This window comes from Oncorhynchus keta, chromosome 19, assembly GCF_023373465.1.
Source record: "Oncorhynchus keta strain PuntledgeMale-10-30-2019 chromosome 19, Oket_V2, whole genome shotgun sequence".
Lineage (NCBI taxonomy): Eukaryota > Metazoa > Chordata > Actinopteri > Salmoniformes > Salmonidae > Oncorhynchus > Oncorhynchus keta.
This window is the reverse complement of record NC_068439.1, coordinates 80781429-80804424: the sequence shown is the minus strand read 5'-3', so window position 1 is coordinate 80804424 and position 22996 is coordinate 80781429. Positions and strand designations below refer to the sequence as shown.

Genomic DNA, 22996 nt, shown 5'->3' with positions numbered 1-22996 from the left:
CCTACCATGTACAAACTGCATCAACTCAGGGCAGATTGACAGGCTGGAGGAATTATCTCCGAACACTGAACTACATTATTACCTAGAATTACTGAGGAAGAACTAAATTAGCTGCTGTCTGTCTGCCCTACCTTTCCGTCTGCCTGGCTGTCAGCCTGTCAGGTCTGCCCTACCTTTCCGTCTGCCTGGCTGTCTACTTGCCAGCTGGTCTGTCTACCTGGCCGCATGTCTGCCTGCTTGCCATGGTTGCCGTGGTTGCCGTGGTTGCACAGACAGATGAGGAGACTGGATGTTGAGTCTTCGATAAGACTTCACACTTGAGATAGCCATTAACAGCCTGTCCTGTGTGTGATTGTGTGTTAGGCCTGAGAAGTAGAAAGCAGTGACTTCATGGTAGTGACAGGTGTGGGTGTTAACCCCGAGAGAAAGGTGCTGTATCACGGGTATGAGTGTGTACAGTGTGTGTTCTGTGTGTGTTTGTCCTGCTTACCCCCTGGGAGAAGTAGAAAGCAGTAACTTCATGGTAGTGACAGGTGTGGGTGTTAACCCCGAGAGAAAGGTGCTGTATCACGGGTATGTGTGTGTACAGTGTGTGTTCTGTGTGTGTGTCCTGCTTACCCCCTGGGAGAAGTAGAAAGCAGTAACTTCATGGTAGTGACAGGTGTGGGTGTTAACCCCGAGAGAAAGGTGCTGTATCACGGGTATGTGTGTGTACAGTGTGTGTTCTGTGTGTGTGTCCTGCTTACCCCCTGGGAGAAGTAGAAAGCAGTAACTTCATGGTAGTGACAGGTGTGGGTGTTAACCCCGAGAGAAAGGTGCTGTATCACGGGTATGAGTGTGTACAGTGTGTGTTCTGTGTGTGTTTGTCCTGCTTACCCCCTGGGAGAAGTAGAAAGCAGTAACTTCATGGTAGTGACAGGTGTGGGTGTTAACCCCGAGAGAAAGGTGCTGTATCACGGGTATGTGTGTGTACAGTGTGTGTTCTGTGTGTGTGTCCTGCTTACCCCCTGGGAGAAGTAGAAAGCAGCGATGCCCAGGGGCCAGAAGCAGCAGAGCATGGAGAAGATGGCCAGGCCCAGATGGTCTCTGGGTGGGATCATTATGAAGTTATCTTCACTCTCACTGTCACTGGAGCCGTCCGTCTGAAAGAGACCAACACTGTAAATATTAGTTCACCGCCATTACAGTTCACATACTGTATATAACATGATGAAGTTGTCCTCACTGTCGCTGGAGTCCGTCTGAAAGAGACAAACACTGTTAAAAAGGAACAGGGGGATATCTTGTCAGTTGTACAACTGGTCCAATGCTCCTAACTTCATATTGTTCTATATGAACTCTAATGGTGGTATCTTCACTCATTGTACAGGAGGAGAGAAACAACTTTGCTGCAATTCATTTTTAGGACGAGTGGAGAGACAAAAAAAAGACAAAAAACAGGGGAAGTTTCTCACATTACAGGGACAGTTAAAAGATTGGACCCTTTTTGGCATAGCCACATCTAACTCTCTGTAGCTCAGGACCTGAAGCAAGGATATGCATATTTTTGATACCATTTGAAAGGAAACACTTTGAACTTTGTCAAAATGTTAAATTCAAAAAGGAGAATGTAACCCATCTGATGTGATAAAAGATCATGCAAACAAACAAAAAAACAGGCATTTTCATCTTTGAAATGCAAGAGAAAGGCCATAACGTTATAAAGGAATCTAGGCGCATTTTAGATTTTGGCCACTAGATGCCAGCAGTGTGTATGCAAAGTTTCATATTGATCCAGTGAAGCATTGCAATACTGCACAATATTTTTTTTTCAAGTCTGCCCAAATGTGCCGCATTGGTCAATTTATACATTTTCAAGTAAATATATATATACTATAGAGAACTTTCAAAAATGATACCACGTTCATCTGTACATACAATAGTACACAAGTATAAACACCATGGGACCATGCAGCGTCATACCGCTCAGGAAGGAGACGCGTTCTGTCTCCCAGAGACGAATGTACTTTGGTGCGAAAAGTGCAAATTAATCCCAGAACAACAGCAAAGGACCTTGTGAAGATGCTGGAGGAAACAGGTACAAAAGTATCTATATCCACAGTAAAAAGAGTTCTATATTGACATAACCTGAAAGGCCACTCATCAAGGAAGAAGCCACTGCTCCAAACCGCCATAAAGAAAGCCAGATCACGGATTGCAACTGCACATGGGGACAAAGATCATACTTTTTGGAGAAAAGTCCTCTCGTCTGATGAAACAAAAATAGAACTGTTTGGCCATAATGACAATCGTTATGTTTGGAGGAAAAAGGTGGATGCTTGCAAGCTGAAGAACAGCATCCCAACCAGCTTTGCTGCAGGAGGGACTGGTGCACTTCACAAAATAGATGGCATCATGCAGAGGGAGAGTTATGTGGATATATTGAAGCAACATCTCAAGACATCAGTCAGGAAGTTAAAGCTTGGTCACAAATGGGTCTTCCAAATGGACAATGACCCCAAACATACTTCCAAAGTTGTGGCAAAATGGCTTAAGGACAACAAAGTCAAGGTATTGGAGTGGCCATCACAAAGCCCTGACCTCAATCCTATAGAACATCTGTTGGCAGAACTGAAAAAGCACATGCGAGCAAGGAGGCCTACAAACCTGACTCAGTTACACCAGCTCTGTCAGGAGGAATGGGCCAAAATTTACACAACTTATTGTGGGAAGCTTGTAGAAGGCTACCTGAAACGTTTGTTAAAATTATTAAACAAAATTATTAAACAATTTAAAGGCAATGCTACCAAATACTAATTGAGTGTATGTAAATTTCTTACCCACACTGGTAATGTGATGAAAGAAATAAAAGCTGAATTCAATCATTCTCTCTACTATTATTCTGAAAATTGATTTTATCAAGCAAAACTATGCTACATTTTTTATCTCTGGGACCCTCAGGATGACAAATCAGAGCCAAATTACTGAATGTAAGTACATTATTTACCTTCAGAGTTGAATCTATCGAACCAGTTGCCGTGGTAGTGGCTAGTGCTCCTTAATAAACAATAGCATTCTTTCACTGTAAATTGGACAATTCTGTCCTCATAAGACATGACAACGTCACGTTAGCAACAACCGTCACGGGAACCGGGACACCGATCCAGTAGAGATTTAAATAGATAGTAAAAATAGATAGTCTAAATGATACTTTCATTCATTTGTAAGACCTTCAGACGAGTCCCGTGACACTTGTAAGTGGTCATTATTAGTTTTTATGCGAAAACTTTCTGATGATGATTTTTGGGGAATTCTCTGACAAACACCGCAGTAGCTCGGCAACCATGCGGACGGCCGACATACGGGGGACCGAGACGGAGAAATAAACGTATATCTCTGTCTCTATACCAACGTTTATAAGGACAATGTTTGTTTGTTAGTTGTTGGTTTGAGAGTTCACCCAGATTAAGGGAGGAGAGACGCTGTTTAAATGGTGAGTTCACCCAAAATCAAATTAAAAATTGAATAAAATCAAATTTTATTTGTCACATGCTTCGTAAACAACAGGTAGACTAACAGTGAAATGCTTACTTACAGGCCCTTTCCAACAATGCGCACAGGAAAAAATAGAAATCATTACAAAAAATATTAACACAAGGAATAAATACACAATGAGTAGCGATTACCAGGCTATATACAATAAATACACAATGAGTAGCGATTACTAGGCTATATACAATAAATACACAATGAGTAGGGGTTACCAGGCTATATACAATAAATACACAATGAGTAGCGATTACTAGGCTATATACAATAAATACACAATGAGTAGCGGTTACCAGGCTATATACAATAAATACACAATGAGTAGCGATTACTAGGCTATATACAATAAATACACAATGAGTAGCGATTACTAGGCTATATACAATAAATACACAATGAGTAGCGATTACTAGGCTATATACAATAAATACACAATGAGTAGCGATTACTAGGCTATATACAATAAATACACAATGAGTAGCGATTACTAGGCTATATACAATAAATACACAATGAGTAGCGATTACTAGGCTATATACAATAAATACACAATGAGTAGCGGTTACCAGGCTATATACAATAAATACACAATGAGTAGCGATTACTAGGCTATATACAATAAATATACAATGAGTAGCGATTACTAGGCTATATACAATAAATACACAATGAGTAGGGGTTACCAGGCTATATACAATAAATACACAATGAGTAGCGATTACTAGGCTATATACAATAAATACACAATGAGTAGCGATTACTAGGCTATATACAATAAATACACAATGAGTAACGATTACTAGGCTATATACAATAAATATACAATGAGTAACGATAACTTGTCTATGTATACACGGGGTACCAGTATCGAGTCCACGCGCAGGGGTACGAGGTAATTGAGGTAGATATGTACATATATGTGGGGATACTGTGTTATTCCCTCTACAGGGCAATTATTTTTGGCCAAAGCAAAACAAATCTCACTGCCCTTTCAATATCATTTTATTAAATCCCCAATCTTCTATGGAAGAATACCTGTGATATGCCTGTGCGCGGTGCACCTGAAGCATAAATCCTAGTCATTACAGCAGTCCTTTGTACACTGTCTGGATGTGTGATGCAATGGTTCTCCTTGTCACTTTCCATCAACACAAAGCGTGAGTATTCATATATTCTCACTGCTGGAGAATGTTCTAAGATGAGAAGAGGTGGAATAAAAAATAAATCACAAATTGACCTACCATCCTACCATCATCCCCGGTGCAGTGTACAAGCTATACTGGTGGCGTGCAGGATGGAGAGAGAGGAAATGAAAAATAGTGTGTATGTGTAGGGGAGGGGCAGAGAGAGACAGAGGGGGAGAGACAGAGAGAGGGGGAGAGACAGAGAGAGGGGGGAGAGACAGAGAGAGGGGGAGAGACAGAGAGAGGGGGAGAGACAGAGAGAGAGGGGAGAGACAGAGAGAGGGGGAGAGACAGAGAGGGGGAGAGACAGAGAGGGGGAGAGACAGAGAGGGGGGAGAGACAGAGAGGGGGAGAGACAGAGAGAGGGGGGAGAGACAGAGAGGGGGAGAGACAGAGAGGGGGAGAGACAGAGAGGGGGAGGAGAGACAGAGGTGGGGAGAGAGAGAGGTGGGGAGAGAGCGAGGGAGAGGGGAGAGAGAGAGAGGGGGAGAGAGAGGGGGAGAGAGAGAGGGGGAGAGAGACAGAGGGGGAGAGAGGGAGGGGGGGTGAGGGGGGGAGAGAGAGAGGGGAGAGAGAGAGAGGGGGAGAGAGGGAGAGAGAGAGGGGGAGAGAGGGAGAGACAGAGGGGGGGAGAGAGAGGGGGAGAGAGAGAGGGGGAGAGAGAGAGGGGGGGGAGAGAGAGAGAGAGAGGGGGAGAGAGAGAGAGGGGGAGAGACAGAGGGGGGAGAGAGAGAGAGAGTGGGGGAGAGAGAGGGGGAGATTCTAATTTGGTATAGAGGAGACCTAACCCACTTTTAAATTAGTCAAAACAGGAACATTTTACATCTGGCTAGAAATTAATAAGGAAATGATCTCAACAGAGATAAATGTCCCTGTGTGCTACCTATATCCCCCCAATATAACCTCCATGCTTTAATGATGACAGCTACTCCATCCTACAGGGTAAGATCAACCATTTAAAGGCCTAGGGACATGTACTAGTATGTGGCGACCTAAATGCCAGAACTGGACAAGAACCTGACACCCTCAGCACACAGGGGGACAAACACCTACCTGGAGGTGACAGCATTCCCTCCCCCATATTCCACCCTAGACACAACCACGACAACATAACCAACAAAAATGGGTCAGAACTCCTGCAGCTTTGTCGGACGCTGGGTATGTAGATAGTCAATGGTAGGCTTCGAGGGGACTCCTATGGTAGGTACACCTATAGCTCTGTTACATCCTGGGTATGTACATAGTCAATGGTAGGCTTCGAGGGGACTGCTATGGTAGGTACACCTATAGCTCTGTTACATCCTGGGTATGTACATAGTCAATGGTAGGCTTCGAGGGGACTCCTATGGTAGGTACACCTATAGCTCTGTTACATCCTGGGTATGTACATAGTCAATGGTAGGCTTCGAGGGGACTGCTATGGTAGGTACACCTATAGCTCTGTTACATCCTGGGTATGTACATAGTCAATGGTAGGCTTCGAGGGGACTCCTATGGTAGGTACACCTATAGCTCTGTTACATCCTGGGTATGTACATAGTCAATGGTAGGCTTCGAGGGGACTCCTATGGTAGGTACACCTATAGCTCTGTTACATCCTGGGTATGTACATAGTCAATGGTACTGTGGGCTTCGAGGGGACTCCTATGGTAGGTACACCTATAGCTCTGTTACATCCTGGGTATGTACATAGTCAATGGTACTGTGGGCTTCGAGGGGACTCCTATGGTAGGTACACCTATAGCTCTGTTACATCCTGGGTATGTACATAGTCAATGGTACTGTGGGCTTCGAGGGGACTCCTATGGTAGGTACACCTATAGCTCTGTTACATCCTGGGTATGTACATAGTCAATGGTACTGTGGGCTTCCTGGGTATGAGGGGACTGACTATGGTAGGTACACCTATAGCTCTGTTACATCCTGGGTATGTACATAGTCAATGGTACTGTGGGCTTCGAGGGGACTCCTATGGTAGGTACACCTATAGCTCTGTTACATCCTGGGTATGTACATAGTCAATGGTACTGTGGGCTTCGAGGGGACTCCTATGGTAGGTACACCTATAGCTCTGTTACATCCTGGGTATGTACATAGTCAATGGTACTGGACTGGGCTCTGTTACATCCTGGGTATGTACATAGGGGACTCCTATGGTAGGTACACCTATAGCTCTGTTACATCCTGGGTATGTACATAGTCAATGGTAGGCTTCGAGGGGACTCCTATGGTAGGTACACCTATAGCTCTGTTACATCCTGGGTATGTACATAGTCAATGGTAGGCTTCGAGGGGACTCCTATGGTAGGTACACCTATAGCTCTGTTACATCCTGGGTATGTACATAGTCAATGGTAGGCTTCGAGGGGACTCATATGGTAGGTACACCTATAGCTCATCTCTTGGCAGTAGTACTGTAGACTACTTTATCAGTGACCTCAACCCAGAGTCTCTCAGAGCGTTCACAGTCAGTCCACTAACACCCCTATCAGACCACAGCAAAATCACAGTCTACTTGAACAGAGCAATACTCAGTCATGAGGCATCAAAGCCAAATGAACTGAATAATATTAAGAAATGCTATAGGTGGAAGGAAAGTAGAGTGGAAACCTACCAAAAAACAATTAGGCAAAAACTCAACAGGTCCGAACAGTTCTATTTTTGTTTCATCAGACCAGAGGACATTTCTCCAAAAAGTATGATCTTTGTCCCCATGTGCAGTTGCAAACTGTAGTCTGGCTTTTTTATGGCAGTTTTGGAGCAGTGGCTTCTTCCTTGATGTCCGGCCTTTCACGATATAGGACTCGTTTTACTGTGGATATAGATATTTTTGTACCTGTTTCCTCCAGCATCTTCACAAGGTCCTTTGCTGTTGTTCTGGGATTGATTTGCACGTTTCGCACCAAAGTACGTTCATCTCTAGGAGACAGAACGTGTCTCCTCCCTGAGCGGTATGACGGCTGCGTGGTTCCATGGTGTTTATACTTGGGTACTATTGTTTGTACAGATGAACGTGGTACCTTCACGCGTTTGGAAATTGCTCCCTAGGATTAAACAGACCATTTTTTTCTGAGGTCTTTGCTGATATCTTTTGATTTTCTCACGATGTCAAGCAAAGAGGCACTGACTTTGAAGGTCGGCCCTGAAATACATCAGTGCATGTAAACTTCTGACTTGAACTGTAAGTTTGATAAATCCAGAGCACCACACCGAAGGCACTGAAACTGCCTCTGCAACGCAAAGCTCAAAGGCAAACGGAGCGTTTCATTGGACGTTAATGTAATTCTGGTGTACCAAAATGTAATGACTCTGTCGGTGTGATGGAAGAAGTCACTTCCTGTTCCTGTTGAGACACTTCACTTCAAACACTTCAACTATAATACCAGCAGGAGGGAGCCCGAGGACAGCAACACATTAGACCCAACCAAATCATGAGGAAATAAAAATATAATTACTTGACACATTGGAAAGAATTAACCAAAAAACAGAGCACACTAGAATGCTGTTTGGCCCTAAACAGAGAGGACACAGTGGCAGAACACCTGACCACTGCGACTGACCCAAAATGAAGGAAAGCTTTGACAATGTACAGACTCAGTGAGTATAGCCTTGCTATTGAGAAAGTCCACCTTAGGCAGACCTGGCTCTCAAGAGAAGACAGGCCATGTGCACACTGTCCACAAAATGAGGTGGAAGCTGAGCTGCACTTCCTAACCTGCCAAATGTATGACCATATTAGAGACACCTATTTCCTTAGAATACACAGACGATTAAAGAATTTGAAAACAAACCCAATTTTGATAAACTCCCATATCTACTGGGTGAAATATCAGTGTGCCATCACAGCAGCAAGATTTCTGACCTGTTGCCAAAAGAAAATGGCAACCAGGGAAGAACAAACACCATTGTAAATACCCATATGTATGTTATTTATTTTCTCTTTTGATAGAGACAGAGAGACAGAGAGACTCTTTTCAACCCCTGAGTTCCATCTGTGCTTTATTCATTTATTAACACAATACCGCCCAGGCAATATGATCTATACTTTTCATTTCTTTCTACAGTACTGCTGTAGCAGAGGCACACTGAGATCACAGCATATCATAATGATTCCCACATAATGATAAAGCCTAGTCATCCCCCATAGCTTTGAGCAGAATGGCCTTAGCACCACTTCCAGAGTCCACTTCCCAGCTAGCACATTTGGTTTCTTGGAAGTTGTGGTACGTATGTTTTTGGTTCTCCATTGGTTTTGGGAATTAAGCCAATACGTTTCCTTACCAGTAAAATGGAACGTTTTCTAAACGTTCTGGGAACGGAAGCACAAATGTTGCCTGGAACGTACATTTTTAGGTTGCAGGGAGGTTCTGAGAATGTTTTACTCTGGTTGCAGGTGTCACGCCTTGGTCTTAGTATTTTTGTGTTTTCGTTATATTATTTGGTCAGGCCAGGGTGTGACATGGGTTTATATGTTGAGTTTCGTATTGGGGTTGTGTAGTATTTGGGATTGCGGCTGATTAGGGGTGTTGTATAGGCTTGGCTGCCTGAGGCGGTTCTCAATCAGAGTCAGGTGATTCTCGTTGTCTCTGATTGGGAACCGTATTTAGGTAGCCTGGTTTCGCTTTGTATTTCGTGGGTGATTGTTCCTGTCTCTGTGTAGTTTCACCAGATAGGCTGTTATAGGTTTCACGTTCCGTTTGTTGTTTTTGTATTGAGTTATTTCATGTATCGTTCCGTTTTCATTCATTAAAGATCATGAGTAACAAACACGCTGCATTTCCGTCCGACTCTCTTTCGACAAACGAAGAACGACGTTACAGAATCACCCACCACACACGGACCGAGTGGCGTGGTTACAGGCAGCGACAGCAGGAGCAGAAAAAGGAGGACGTTATGGACAGCAATGGCATGGAGTATACGACGTGGGAAGAAATAGACAGGTGGGCGGCCGACCCAGAGAGAGTGCAGGAGCCCGCCTGGGATTCGCTAGAGCAGTGCGAAGAGGGCTATAGGCGAATGGAGTCGAAAAAAAAAACACGGCGGCGCAGAGCGAAAACCGAAAGTAACCCCCAAATATTTATTGGGGGAGGGCTCAGAGAGAGAGTGGCTGAGTCAGGAGTCAGACCTGTGCCTACTCTCCCTGTTAATCGTGAAGAGCAGTTGCAGTGGGAGAGGCTCCACCACTTGGAGAATTGGACATGGGAGGAAGAACTGGACGGAAAAGGACCCTGGGCTCAGCCTGGTGAATATCGCCGCCCCAAGGAGGAAATAGAGGCGACTAAAGCGGAGAGGCGCTGGCATGAGGAGGCAGCACGGCGACGCGGTTGGAAGCCCGAAAAGCAGCCCCCCAGAAATATTGGGGGGGGGGCTTAATGGGAGTATGGCTATGCCAGGTAGGAGACCTGCGCAAACTCCCTGTGCTCACCGGTGGGCTAGAGAGACCGGGCAGACACCGTGTTATGCTATGGAGCGCACGGTGTTTCCAGTGAGTGGGCATCGAGCCAGGTAAGCTTGGGCAGGCTCGGTGCTCAAGAGCTCCAGTGCGCCTGCACGGTCCGGTCTATCCAGAGCCACCTCCACACACCAGTCCTCCGGTAGCAGCTCCCCGCACCAGGCTTCCTGTGCGTGTTCTCAATCCTGTAGCACCAGTTCCAGCACCACGCACCAGGCCTTCTGTGCGCCTCGCCTGTTCAGCACAGCCAGAGCCTTCCTTCCCTCCTGCGCTGTCGGAGTCTCCCGCCTTTCCAGCGCTGTCGGAGCCTTTCTCCTCTACAGCGCTGCCGGAGCCTCCTGCCTGTTCGGAGCAGCCAGAGCTGCCAGTCTGCAGGGTGCTGTCAGCCTGCATGGAGCAGTCAGAGCTGTCAGTCTGCATAAAGCAGCCAGAGCTGTCAGCCTGCGTGGAGCAGTCAAAGCTGTCAGTCTCTTCGAAGCAGCCAGAGCTGTCAGTCTGCATGAAGCAGCCAGAGCTGTCAGTCTGCAAAGAGCTGTCAGTCTGCAAAGAGCTGCCAGTCTGCAAGGAGCTGTCAGCCTACATGGAGCTGCCAGAGCTGTCAGTCTGCAAGGAGCTGTCAGTCTGCATAGAGCAGCTAGATCCGCCAGTCAGCCATGATCTTCTAGATCTGCCAGTCAACCAGATTCTTCCAGATCTGCCAGTCAACCAGTCTCTTCCAGATCTGCCAGTCAACCAGTCTCTTCCAGATCTGCCAGTCAACCAGTCTCTTCCAGATCTGCCAGTCAACCAGTCTCTTCCAGATCTGCCAGTCAACCAGTCTCTTCCAGATCCGCCAGCCAGCCAGGATCTACCGGAGCCTACTACCTGCCTGAGCTTCCTCTCAGTACTGGGCTTCCTCTCAGTACTGGGCTTTCTCTCAGTACTGGGCTTCCCCTCAGTTCCGGGCTGCCCCTCAGTTCCGGGCTGCCCCTCAGTTCCGGGCTGCCCCTCAGTCCCGAGCTGCCCCTCAGTCCCGAGCTGCCCCTCAGTCCCGAGCTGCCCCTCAGTCCCGAGATGCCCCTCAGTCACGAGCTGCTCCTCAGTTCTGTGGGGTTCTGGGTGAGGACTATTAGGCCATGATCGGCGGTGAGGGTGGATTATCCCAGGACACGAAGGGGAGGAACTAGGACATTAATGGAGTGGGGTCCACGTCCCGAGCCGGAACCGCCACCATGGACAGACGCCCACCCGGACCCTCCCTATGGTTTTGAGGTGCGTCCGGGAGTCCTCACCTTAGGGGGGTGGTTCTGTCACGCCTTGGTCTTAGTATTTTTGTGTTTTCGTTATATTATTTGGTCAGGCCAGGGTGTGACATGGGTTTATATGTTGTGTTTCGTATTGGGGTTGTGTAGTATTTGGGATTGCGGCTGATTAGGGGTGTTGTATAGGCTTGGCTGCCTGAGGCGGTTCTCAATCAGAGTCAGGTGATTCTCGTTGCCTCTGATTGGGAACCGTATTTAGGTAGCCTGGTTACGTTTTGTATTTTGTGGGTGATTGTTCCTGTCTCTGTGTAGTTTCACCAGATAGGCTGTAATTAGATTTCACTTTCCGTTTGTTGTTTTTGTATTGAGTTATTTCATGTATCGTTCAGTTTTCTTTCATTAAAGATCATGAGTAACAAACACGCTGCATTTCGGTCCGACTCTCTTTCGACAAACGAAGAACGACGTTACAGCAGAGAGGTTCTGAGAATGTTTTACTCTGGTTGCAGGGAGGTTCTGAGAATGTTTTACTCTGGTTGCAGGGAGGTTCTGAGAATGTTTTACTCTGGTTGCAGGGAGGTTCTGAGAATGTTTTACTCTGGTTGCAGGGAGGTTCTGAGAATGTTTTACTCTGGTTGCAGGGAGGTTCTGAGAATGTTTTACTCTGGTTGCAGGGAGGTTCTGAGAACGTTTTACTCTGGTTCCAGGGAGGTTCTGAGAACGTTTTACTCTGGTTGCAGGGAGGTTCTGAGAATGTTTTACTCTGGTTGCAGGGAGGTTCTGAGAATGTTTTACTCTGGATTCCTGACATTTTTCCCGGGAGGTTTTATGAAGGATCTGAGAATGGAAATTATAGGTCAGGGGTATTAAACTCTTACACTATGAGGCCCGAAGCCTGCTGGTTTTCTGTTCTACCTGGTAATGAACTGAACCCACCTGGTGTCCCAGGTCTAAATCAGTCCCTGATTAGAGGGGAATCACCCACCTGGTGTCCCAGGCCTAAATCAGTCCCTGATTAGCGGGGAATAACCCACCTGGTGTCCCCAGGTCTAAATCAGTCCCTGATTAGAGGGGAATCACCCACCTGGTGTCCCAGGTCTAAATCAGTCCCTGATTAGAGGGTAATCACCCACCTGGTGTCCCAGGTCTAAATCATTCCCTGATTAGAGGGGAATAACCCACCTGGTGTCCCAGGTCTAAATCAGCACCTGATTAGAGGGGAATCACCGACCTGGTGTCCCCAGGTCTAAATCAGTCCCTGATTAGAGGGGAATAACCCACCTGGTGTCCCAGGTCTAAATCAGTCCCTGATTAGAGGGGAATCACCCCCCTGGTGTCCCCAGGTCTAAATCAGTCCCTGATTAGAGGGGAATCACCCACCTGGTGTCCCAGGTCTAAATCAGTCCCTGATTAGAGGGGTATCACCCACCTGGTGTCCCCAGGTCTAAATCAGTCCCTGATTAGAGGGGAATAACCCACCTGGTGTCCCCAGGTCTAAATCAGTCCCTGATTAGAGGGGAATCACCCACCTGGTGTCCCAGGTCTAAATCAGTCCCTGATTAGAGGGTAATCACCCACCTGGTGTCCCAGGTCTAAATCAGTCCCTGATTAGAGGGGAATAACCCACCTGGTGACCCAGGTCTAAATCAGTCCCTGATTAGAGGGGAATCACCCACCTGGTGACCCAGGTCTAAATCAGTCCCTGATTAGAGGGGAATCACCCACCTGGTGTCCCCAGGTCTAAATCAGTCCCTGATTAGGGTGGAATCACCCACCTGGTGGGGGAACAATAAAAAAACACAGTGGCTTCGATGTCCAGAGTTGAGTTTGAGGGTTATTTGAAGGTAACTATTTATAAAAAAAATACCCTTATAACATCTTTTAATACCCAGGTAAGTTGACTGAGAACACCTCATTTACAGCAGCAACCTGGGTAATAGTTACAAAGAAGGAGGGATGAAAGAGACAATTAGAAGCTGGGGATGAATAGCTTCTATCTCCAGGCCATCAGACTGATAAACAGCTTTTAATATCCAGACCATTAGACTGATAAACATTTTTTATCTCCAGACCTCTCTCCCAGCTCTGATCACATTGGGGAGACACTGCTCATCGCTTCGCCCTCAACTTCCGGATTTGTCTGGGTGATGTGCTGTTTGTTGCTACTTGGCTATCTACCCAACTTTTCATCTTTTACTTTTTATACCAACATGTTTTTTTTCTCTCGTTCTCATTTTTTCATTCTTACTTATTCACCCCGGACACTTTTGTCTGGACATGGTAAGTCAGGACCTCCACCAGACGAAAAAAGTTAAGTAGTAACATTAAATCAAATCAAATCAAATCAAATTTATTTATATAGCCCTTCGTACATCAGCTGATATCTCAAAGTGCTGTACAGAAACCCAGCCTAAAACCCCAAACAGCAAACAATGCAGGTGTAAAAGCACGGTGGCTAGGAAAAACTCCCTAGGAAGAAACCTAGAGAGGAACCGGGCTATGTGGGGTGGCCAGTCCTCTTCTGGCTGTGACGGGTAGAGATTATAACAGAACATGACCAAGATGTTCAAATGTTCATAAATGACCAGCATGTTCGAATAATAATAAGGCAGAACAGTTGAAACTGGAGCAGCAGCACAGTCAGGTGGACTGGGGACAGCAAGGAGCCATCATGTCAGGTAGTCCTGGGGCACGGTCCTAGGGCTCAGGTCCTCCGAGAGAGAGAAAGAAAGAGAGAATTAGAGAGAGCATATGTGGGGTGGCCAGTCCTCTTCTGGCTGTGCCGGGTGGAGATTATAACAGAATGTGGCCAAGATGTTCAAATGTTCATAAATGACCAGCATGGTTGAATAATAGTAAGGCAGAACAGTTGAAACTGGAGCACTATGCCTTCTACACTATGCCTTCTAATTGCAGTCGCTGTACTCATAAACAGGAGAACTATCACCTTATGGTGAGGATAGCCGTGCTGCCTGCACAGCTTCAGATGCAATCGTTAGGCAAGGGCAATTTAAGTGTATGAAAGGATGAAACGGCGTCTGTGCCACCAGTAAGTACAGATAGTGGTATAAATCCCCCTCTGCACAGTCCCCGCAGCCGGACAATTTTCTCACGGAAAGAAATGCTTTGGGCTCAACCGGTGTCGCTCATTCAACCGATAGAAACTTTCAACCCTATTAAGCAGCGAGTTGGAGTCGGAGTCAGAGGCCGAGTCGTCTCTGGTCTCTACTCCTCCCGTTACGGGGTCTGAGACGCCGACGCCTCCCACCATTAGCTCTGACAAATTGAAAACCCATTGGCGACTCCATTACCCGCAGTATTAGAATAAAAAAGATTCATCCCGTGATCATACACTGTTTACCAGGGGGAAGGGCTACTGACATAAAGGCTAATCTCAATATGGAGGCTAAGGCTAAAACTGGTGCAGGGCTACTGACATAAAGGCTAATCTCAATATGGAGGCTAAGGCTAAAACTGGGGCAGGGCTACTGACGTAAAGGCTAATCTCAATATGGAGGCTAAGGCTAAAACTGGGGCAGGGCTACTGACATAAAGGCTAATCTCAATATGGAGGCTAAGGCTAAAACTGGGGAAGGGCTACTGACATAAAGGCTAATCTCAATATGGAGGCTAAGGCTAAAACTGGTGCAGGGCTACTGACATAAAGGCTAATCTCAATATGGAGGCTAAGGCTAAAACTGGTGCAGGGCTACTGACATAAAGGCTAATCTCAATATGGAGGCTAAGGCTAAAACTGGTGCAGGGCTACTGACATAAAGGCTAATCTCAATATGGAGGCTAAGGCTAAAACTGGTGCAGGGCTACTGACATAAAGGCTAATCTCAATATGGAGGCTAAGGCTAAAACTGGTGCAGGGCTACTGACATAAAGGCTAATCTCAATATGGAGGCTAAGGCTAAAACTGGTGCAGGGCTACTGACATAAAGGCTAATCTCAATATGGAGGCTAAGGCTAAAACTGGTGCAGGGCTACTGACATAAAGGCTAATCTCAATATGGAGGCTAAGGCTAAAACTGGTGCAGGGCTACTGACATAAAGGCTAATCTCAATATGGAGGCTAAGGCTAAAACTGGTGCAGGGCTACTGACATAAAGGCTAATCTCAATATGGAGGCTAAGGCTAAAACTGGGGAAGGGCTACTGACATAAAGGCTAATCTCAATATGGAGGCTAAGGCTAAAACTGGGGAAGGGCTACTGACATAAAGGCTAATCTCAATATGGAGGCTAAGGCTAAAACTGGGGAAGGGCTACTGACATAAAGGCTAATCTCAATATGGAGGCTAAGGCTAAAACTGGGGAAGGGCTACTGACATAAAGGCTAATCTCAATATGGAGGCTAAGGCTAAAACTGGGGAAGGGCTACTGACATAAAGGCTAATCTCAATATGGAGGCTAAGGCTAAAACTGGGGAAGGGCTACTGACATAAAGGCTAATCTCAATATGGAGGCTAAGGCTAAAACTGGGGAAGGGCTACTGACATAAAGGCTAATCTCAATATGGAGGCTAAGGCTAAAACTGGGAAGGGCTACTGACATAAAGGCTAATCTCAATATGGAGGCTAAGGCTAAAACTGGTGCAGGGCTACTGACATAAAGGCTAATCTCAATATGGAGGCTAAGGCTAAAACTGGTGCAGGGCTACTGACGTAAAGGCTAATCTCAATATGGAGGCTAAGGCTAAAACTGGTGCAGGGCTACTGACGTAAAGGCTAATCTCAATATGGAGGCTAAGGCTAAAACTGGTGCAGGGCTACTGACGTAAAGGCTAATCTCAATATGGAGGCTAAGGCTAAAACTGGTGCAGGGCTACTGACATAAAGGCTAATCTCAATATGGAGGCTAAGGCTAAAACTGGTGCAGGGCTACTGACGTAAAGGCTAATCTCAATATGGAGGCTAAGGCTAAAACTGGTGCAGGGCTACTGACGTAAAGGCTAATCTCAATATGGAGGCTAAGGCTAAAACTGGTGCAGGGCTACTGACGTAAAGGCTAATCTCAATATGGAGGCTAAGGCTAAAACTGGGAAGGGCTACTGACATAAAGGCTAATCTCAATATGGAGGCTAAGGCTAAAACTGGTGCAGGGCTACTGACATAAAGGCTAATCTCAATATGGAGGCTAAGGCTAAGACTGGGGCAGGGCTACTGACGTAAAGGCTAATCTCAATATGGAGGCTAAGGCTAAAACTGGGGAAGGGCTACTGACATAAAGGCTAATCTCAATATGGAGGCTAAGGCTAAAACTGGTGCAGGGCTACTGACGTAAAGGCTAATCTCAATATGGAGGCTAAGGCTAAAACTGGTGCAGGGCTACTGACGTAAAGGCTAATCTCAATATGGAGGCTAAGGCTAAAACTGGTGCAGGGCTACTGACGTAAAGGCTAATCTCAATATGGAGGCTAAGGCTAAAACTGGTGCAGGGCTACTGACGTAAAGGCTAATCTCAATATGGAGGCTAAGGCTAAAACTGGGGAAGGGCTACTGACATAAAGGCTAATCTCAATATGGAGGCTAAGGCTAAAACTGGTGCAGGGCTACTGACGTAAAGGCTAATCTCAATATGGAGGCTAAGGCTAAAACTGGTGCAGGGCTACTGACGTAAAGGCTAATCTCAATATGGAGGCTAAGGCTAAAACTGGTGCAGGGCTACTGACGTAAAGGCTAATCTCAATATGGAGGCTAAGGCTAAAACTGGGGAAGGGCTACTGACATAAAGGCTAATCTCAATATGGAGGCTAAGGCTAAAACTGGTGCAGGGCTACTGACGTAAAGGCTAATCTCAATATTGAGGCTAAGGCTAAAACTGGTGCAGGGCTACTGACGTAAAGGCTAATCTCAATGTGGAGCTGGCTAAGGCTAAAACTGGGGAAGGGCTACTGACATAAAGGCTAATCTCAATATGGAGGCTAAGGCTAAAACTGGGGAAGGGCAACTGACGTAAAGCCTAATCTCAATGTGGAGCTGGCTAAGGCTAAAACTGGTGCAGGGCTACTGACGTAAAGGCTAATCTCAATGTGGAGGCTAAGGCTAAAACTGGGGCAGGGCTACTGACGTAAAGGCTAATCTCAATGTGAAGCTGGCTAAGGCTAAAACTGGTGGCAGGGCTACTGACGTAAAGGCTAATCTCAATGTGAAGCTGGCGAAGGCTAAAACTTGGGCAGGGCTACTGACGTAAAGGCTAATCTCAATGTGAAGCTGGCTAAGGCTAAAACTGGTGCAGGGCTACTGACGTAAAGGCTAATCTCAATGTGGAGGCTAAGTCTAAAACTGGTGGAGGGCTACTGACGTAAAGGCTAATCTCAATGTGGAGGCTAAGGCTAAAACTGGTGCAGGGCTACTGACATAAAGGCTAATCTCAATGTGAAGCTGGCTAAGGCTAAAACTGGTGGCAGGGCTACTGACGTAAAGGCTAATCTCAATGTGGAGCTGGCTAAGGCTAAAACTGGTGCAGGGCTACTGACGTAAAGGCTAATCTCAATGTGGAGGCTAAGGCTAAAACTGGGGAAGGGCAACTGACGTAAAGGCTAATCTCAATGTGGAGCTGGCTAAGGCTAAAACTGGGGAAGGGCTACTGACGTAAAGGCTAATCTCAATGTGGAGGCTAAGGCTAAGACTGGGGCAGGGCTACTGACGTAAAGGCTAATCTCAATATGGAGGCTAAGGCTAAAACTGGTGCAGGCTAAAATCTCAATATGGAGGCTAAGGCTAAAACTGGGGAAGGGCTACTGACGTAAAGGCTAATCTCAATATGGAGGCTAAGGCTAAAACTGGGGAAGGGCTACTGACGTAAAGGCTAATCTCAATATGGAGGCTAAGGCTAAGACTGGGGCAGGGCTACTGACGTAAAGGCTAATCTCAATATGGAGGCTAAGGCTAAGACTGGGGCAGGGCTACTGACGTAAAGGCTAATCTCAATGTGGAGCTGGCTAAGGCTAAAACTGGTGCAGGGCTACTGACGTAAAGGCTAATCTCAATATGGAGGCTAAGGCTAAAACTGGTGTAGGGCTACTGACGTAAAGGCTAATCTCAATATGGAGGCTAAGGCTAAAACTGGGGAAGGGCTACTGACGTAAAGGCTAATCTCAATATGGAGGCTAAGGCTAAAACTGGTGCAGGGCTACTGACGTAAAGGCTAATCTCAATATGGAGGCTAAGGCTAAAACTGGGGAAGGGCTACTGACGTAAAGGCTAATCTCAATATGGAGGCTAAGGCTAAAACTGGTGCAGGGCTACTGACGTAAAGGATAATCTCAATGTGGAGGCTAAGGCTAAAACTGCCGAGTACAGGGATATGGCTATCCACGTCAGCACCAGAGATGTTAGGATGGAACAGTCAGAGGTCACCAAGCGCAACATGGTTTTAGCGTGTAAATCAGCTCGAAAGATGTCTCGGCATCGAGTAATTGTCTCTGGCCCCCTCCAAGTTAGGGGGAGTGATGAGCTCTATAGCGGTGCCTCAACTTAATCGTTGGTTGAAAATTACCCTCCCAAAAGATGGAATTTGTAGATAATTGGCCTTCTTTCTGCGACTCACCCACAAACAGGACAAAGCCTGGCTTGCTGAGGAGTGACGGACTCCATCCTAGCTGGAGGGATGCTCTCATCTTATCTACGAACATAGAGAGAGAGGGTTCTAACTCTTCTAGCTCCACAATGAAATATGGTGCAGGCCAGGCAGCAGGCTGTTAGCCTCCCTGCTAGCTTATTGGAGTCTGCCACCAGCACAGTCAGTGTAGTCAGCTCAGCTATCCCCATTGGGACCGTGTCTGTGCCTCGATCTGGGATGGGCAAAACTAAACATGGCGGTGTTCGCTTAGCAATCTCACTGGAATAAAGACCTCCTCCATTCCAGTCATTACTGAAAGAGATCGTGATACCTCACATCTCAAAATAGGGCTACTTAATGTTAGATCCCTCACTTCCAAGGCAGTTATAGTCAATGAACTAATCACTGATCATAATCTTGATGTGAATGGCCAGAATGAAACATGGTTCAAGCCTGATGAATTTACTGTTTTAAATAGGCCTCTCCTCCTGGTTATACTAGTGACCATATCCCCCGCGCATCCAAAGGCGGAGGTGTTGCTAACGTTTACGTTTACGTTTAAATTGACAAAAAATAAATAAATAATAATAATAATATTTGGAGCTTGAGGTCATGAAATCTATGCAGCCGACTCAATCACCTCTTATAGCTACTGTTTACCTCCTGGGCCATATACAGCGTTGCTCAGTGAATTCCCTGAATTCCTATCGAACCTTGTAGTCATGGCAGATAATATTCACATTTTTGGTGACTTTAATATTCACACGGGAAAGTCCACAGACCCACTCCGAAAGGTTTTCGGAGCCGTCATCGAGGTCTCCAGACCTACTCATTGCCACAGTCATACCATGGATCTAAATGTTTTTCCTCATAATCCTGGACTATCGGACCACCATTTTATTACGTTTGCAACCACAACAAATAATCTGCTCATACCCCAACCAAGAATCATCAAAAGCTGTGCTATAAATTCTCAGACAACCCAAAGATTCCTAGATGCCCTTCCAGACTCCCTACAGTTTGGATGAAAAGCATGCCCAGAGTAAATTGCCTGCTACTCAGGCCCAGAAGCTAGAATATGCATATAATTGGTCGATTGGGATAGAAAACACTCTGAAGTTTCCAAAACTGTTAAAATAATGTATATGAGTATAACAGAACTCATATGGCAGGCGGAAACCTGAGAAAATTCAACCAGGAAGTGGGAATTTTGAGGTTTGTAGTATTTTAAGTGAATGCCTATCCAGTATCCAGTGTCGGTGGGGTCAGATTAGACTTCCTAAGGCTTCCAGTAGATGTCAGTCTTTAGAAGTTGTTTCAGGCTTCTATTGGGAAAGGGGAGAGAATAAGACCACTCAGAGTAAGTGGCTCAGCTGAAAGCCATGAGTTGTTTATTGCGCGTGGCCGTGAGCGCGACGTTCATTCTCTTTCATTTCTAATGAAAACAGTCCGGGTTGAAATATTATTGAATATTTATGATAAAAAGATCCTAAGGATTGATTATAAACATCGTTTGACATGTTTCTACGAACTTTGATATGACTTTTTTGACTTTTCATCTGGATGTTGTGAGAGCGCTTTGTGCCTTTGGATTACTGAACTAAACGCGCAAACAAAACAGGTATTTGGACATAAAGAGGGATTTTATTGATCAAAACGAACATTTATTGTGTAACATGGAGTCCTGGGAGTGCCACCAGATGAAGATCATAAATTTAACTTCGTAAGGTATAGGGGGCAGCATTTTCACTTTTGGATAAATAGCATTCCCAATTTCAACTTCCTGCTACTCATGCCAGGAATATAAGATATACATATTATTAGTAGATTTGGATAGAAAACACTCTGAAGTTTCTAAAAATGTTTGAATCATGTCTATGAGCATAGCAGAACTTATGTAGCAGGCAAAACCCAGAGGACTAACCGTTCAGAACTTTTTATTTTTTTGGTCTCTGTCTGTTCACTTTTCTCATTGGAAAATTATATTTCTTAGGAACCTGTTTTAAGTTCCTACCGCTTCCACTGGATGTCACCAGTCTTTAGAATTTGGTTGAGGTTATTCATTTGTGCAATGAAGAAGTAGGAACTGGGTAACACTGAGAGTTGCGCAAGACGTGAAAAGTAGCGTTGGTTTGTTGTCTTCCTGCGTTGAACACAGATAGACCCATCTACAATTTGATCAATTATTAACGTTCAAAAATACCTAAAGTTGCATTACAAAAGTAGTTTGAAATATTTTGGCAAAGTTTATAGGCAACTTTTGAAATATTTTGTAGTGACGTTGCGTTTTTGGAAGCTGTTTTTTTTTCTGGATCAAACTCGTCAAATAAATAGACATTTGGATATAAATGGACGGAACCTCAGTGGGGAGGTTTTCCTACTTACAAAGCATGTAGAGGTCTGTACTTGTTATAATAGGTACACTTCAACTGTGAGAGACGGAATCTAAACCAAAATCCAGAAAATCACATTGTATGATTTTTAAGTAATTAATTTGCATTTTAGAAGACAAATAATGTATAAGAAATGTTTCAGTCAGGTTTTGGTCAGGTTTTAGACCCCATTGTTTGAGACTGCACTCGTGAAGGTGGTACATTATATTTTAATGGCATCAGACCAAGGCTCTGAAACTGTCCTCGTGCTCCTTGACCGTAGTGTTGCTTTTGACACCATCAATCACCACATTATTTTGGAGAGATTGGAAACCCAAATTGGTCTTCACGGACAAGTTCTTGCCTGGTTTAGATCTTATCTTAACCTCTGACAAATCAATAAGTTTCTCCGTTTCTCAAGGTGCTGGTTGAGGTCCACTATTGTTTTCACTATATATTCTTCCTCTTGGTGATTCCGAAACACAATGTCCACTTTCATTGCTATGCGGACGACACACAGCTATATATTTCAATGAAATGGTGAGGTCCGAGAATTGCTCTCGCTAGAAGCCTGTTTTTCAGACATAAGGAAGTGGATGGCTGCAAACGTTCTACTTTTAAACTCAGACAAAACAGAGATGCTTGTTCTAGGTCCCAACAAACAAAAGAGATCTGCTGTTGGATCTGACGATTCATCTTGATGGTTGCATAGTCGTGTCAAATAAAACTGTGAAGGACCTCGGCATTAAATCCGTATTACACTAGACCCTGATCTCTCTTTTGACAAACAATAATTTTTCAAGGAGCTTTTTTCCATCTCCTTAACATTGAATCTAAATATTTTGACATCTTTTTGTAAAAAAAAATATGTTTTGTCACTTCTAGATTAGACTACTGCAATAATCTACTCTCTGGCTACCCCGGATAAAGCACAAATTAAAATGAAGTTGGTGCTAAACACGGCTGCTAGAATATTGACTAGATCCCAGAAATGTGATCATATTACTCCAGTGCTAGCCTCTCTACACTGGCTTCCTGTTAAAGCAAGGGCTGATTTCAAGGTTTTACTGCTAACCTACAAAGCATTACATGGGCTTGCTCCTACTTATCTCTCTGATTTGCTCCTGCCGTACATACCTACACGTACGCTACGGTCACAAGACGCAGGCCTCCTAATTGTCTCTAGAATTTCTAAGCAAACAGCTGGAGGCAGGGCTTTCTCCTATAGAGCTAAATGTTTATGGAACGGTCTGCCTACCCATGAGACGCAAACTCAGTCTCAACCTTTAAGTGTTTACTGAAGACTCATCTCTTCAGTGGGTCATATGATTGAGTGTAGTCTGTCCTGGGGTGTGAATGTGAATGGAAAGGCACCGGAGCGATGAACTCCATTGCTGTCTCTGCCTGGCCGGCTCCCCTCTCTCCACTGGGATTCTCTGCCTCTGACCCTATTACAGGGGCTGAGTCATTGGCTTACTGGTGCTCTTCCATACCATCCCTAGGAGGGGTGTGTCTCTTGAGTGGTTTGAGTCGAAGACGTGATCTTCCTGTCCGGTTTTGTGCCCCTTTGTGCTCGTGCGGTGGAGATCTTCATGGGCTATACTCAGCCTTGTCTTTAGGGCAGTAAGTTCTGTTGATATCCCTCTAGTGTT

At 45.4% G+C, this 22996-nt stretch overlaps 1 protein-coding gene across 3 annotated transcripts in view; it reads right to left on the bottom strand.

The window, feature by feature from the left end:
- The window catches only part of LOC118380381 (synapse differentiation-inducing gene protein 1-like), a 142514-nt gene that overhangs the window by 38068 nt on the left and 81450 nt on the right, over window positions 1-22996 (bottom strand). For all 3 annotated transcript variants that reach the window (XM_052471481.1, XM_052471479.1, XM_052471480.1), the window contains one exon: window positions 1005-1142. In XM_052471481.1, coding sequence (XP_052327441.1) covers window positions 1005-1142 — 138 coding nt within the window. The remainder of the gene's footprint in view (window positions 1-1004; window positions 1143-22996) is intronic.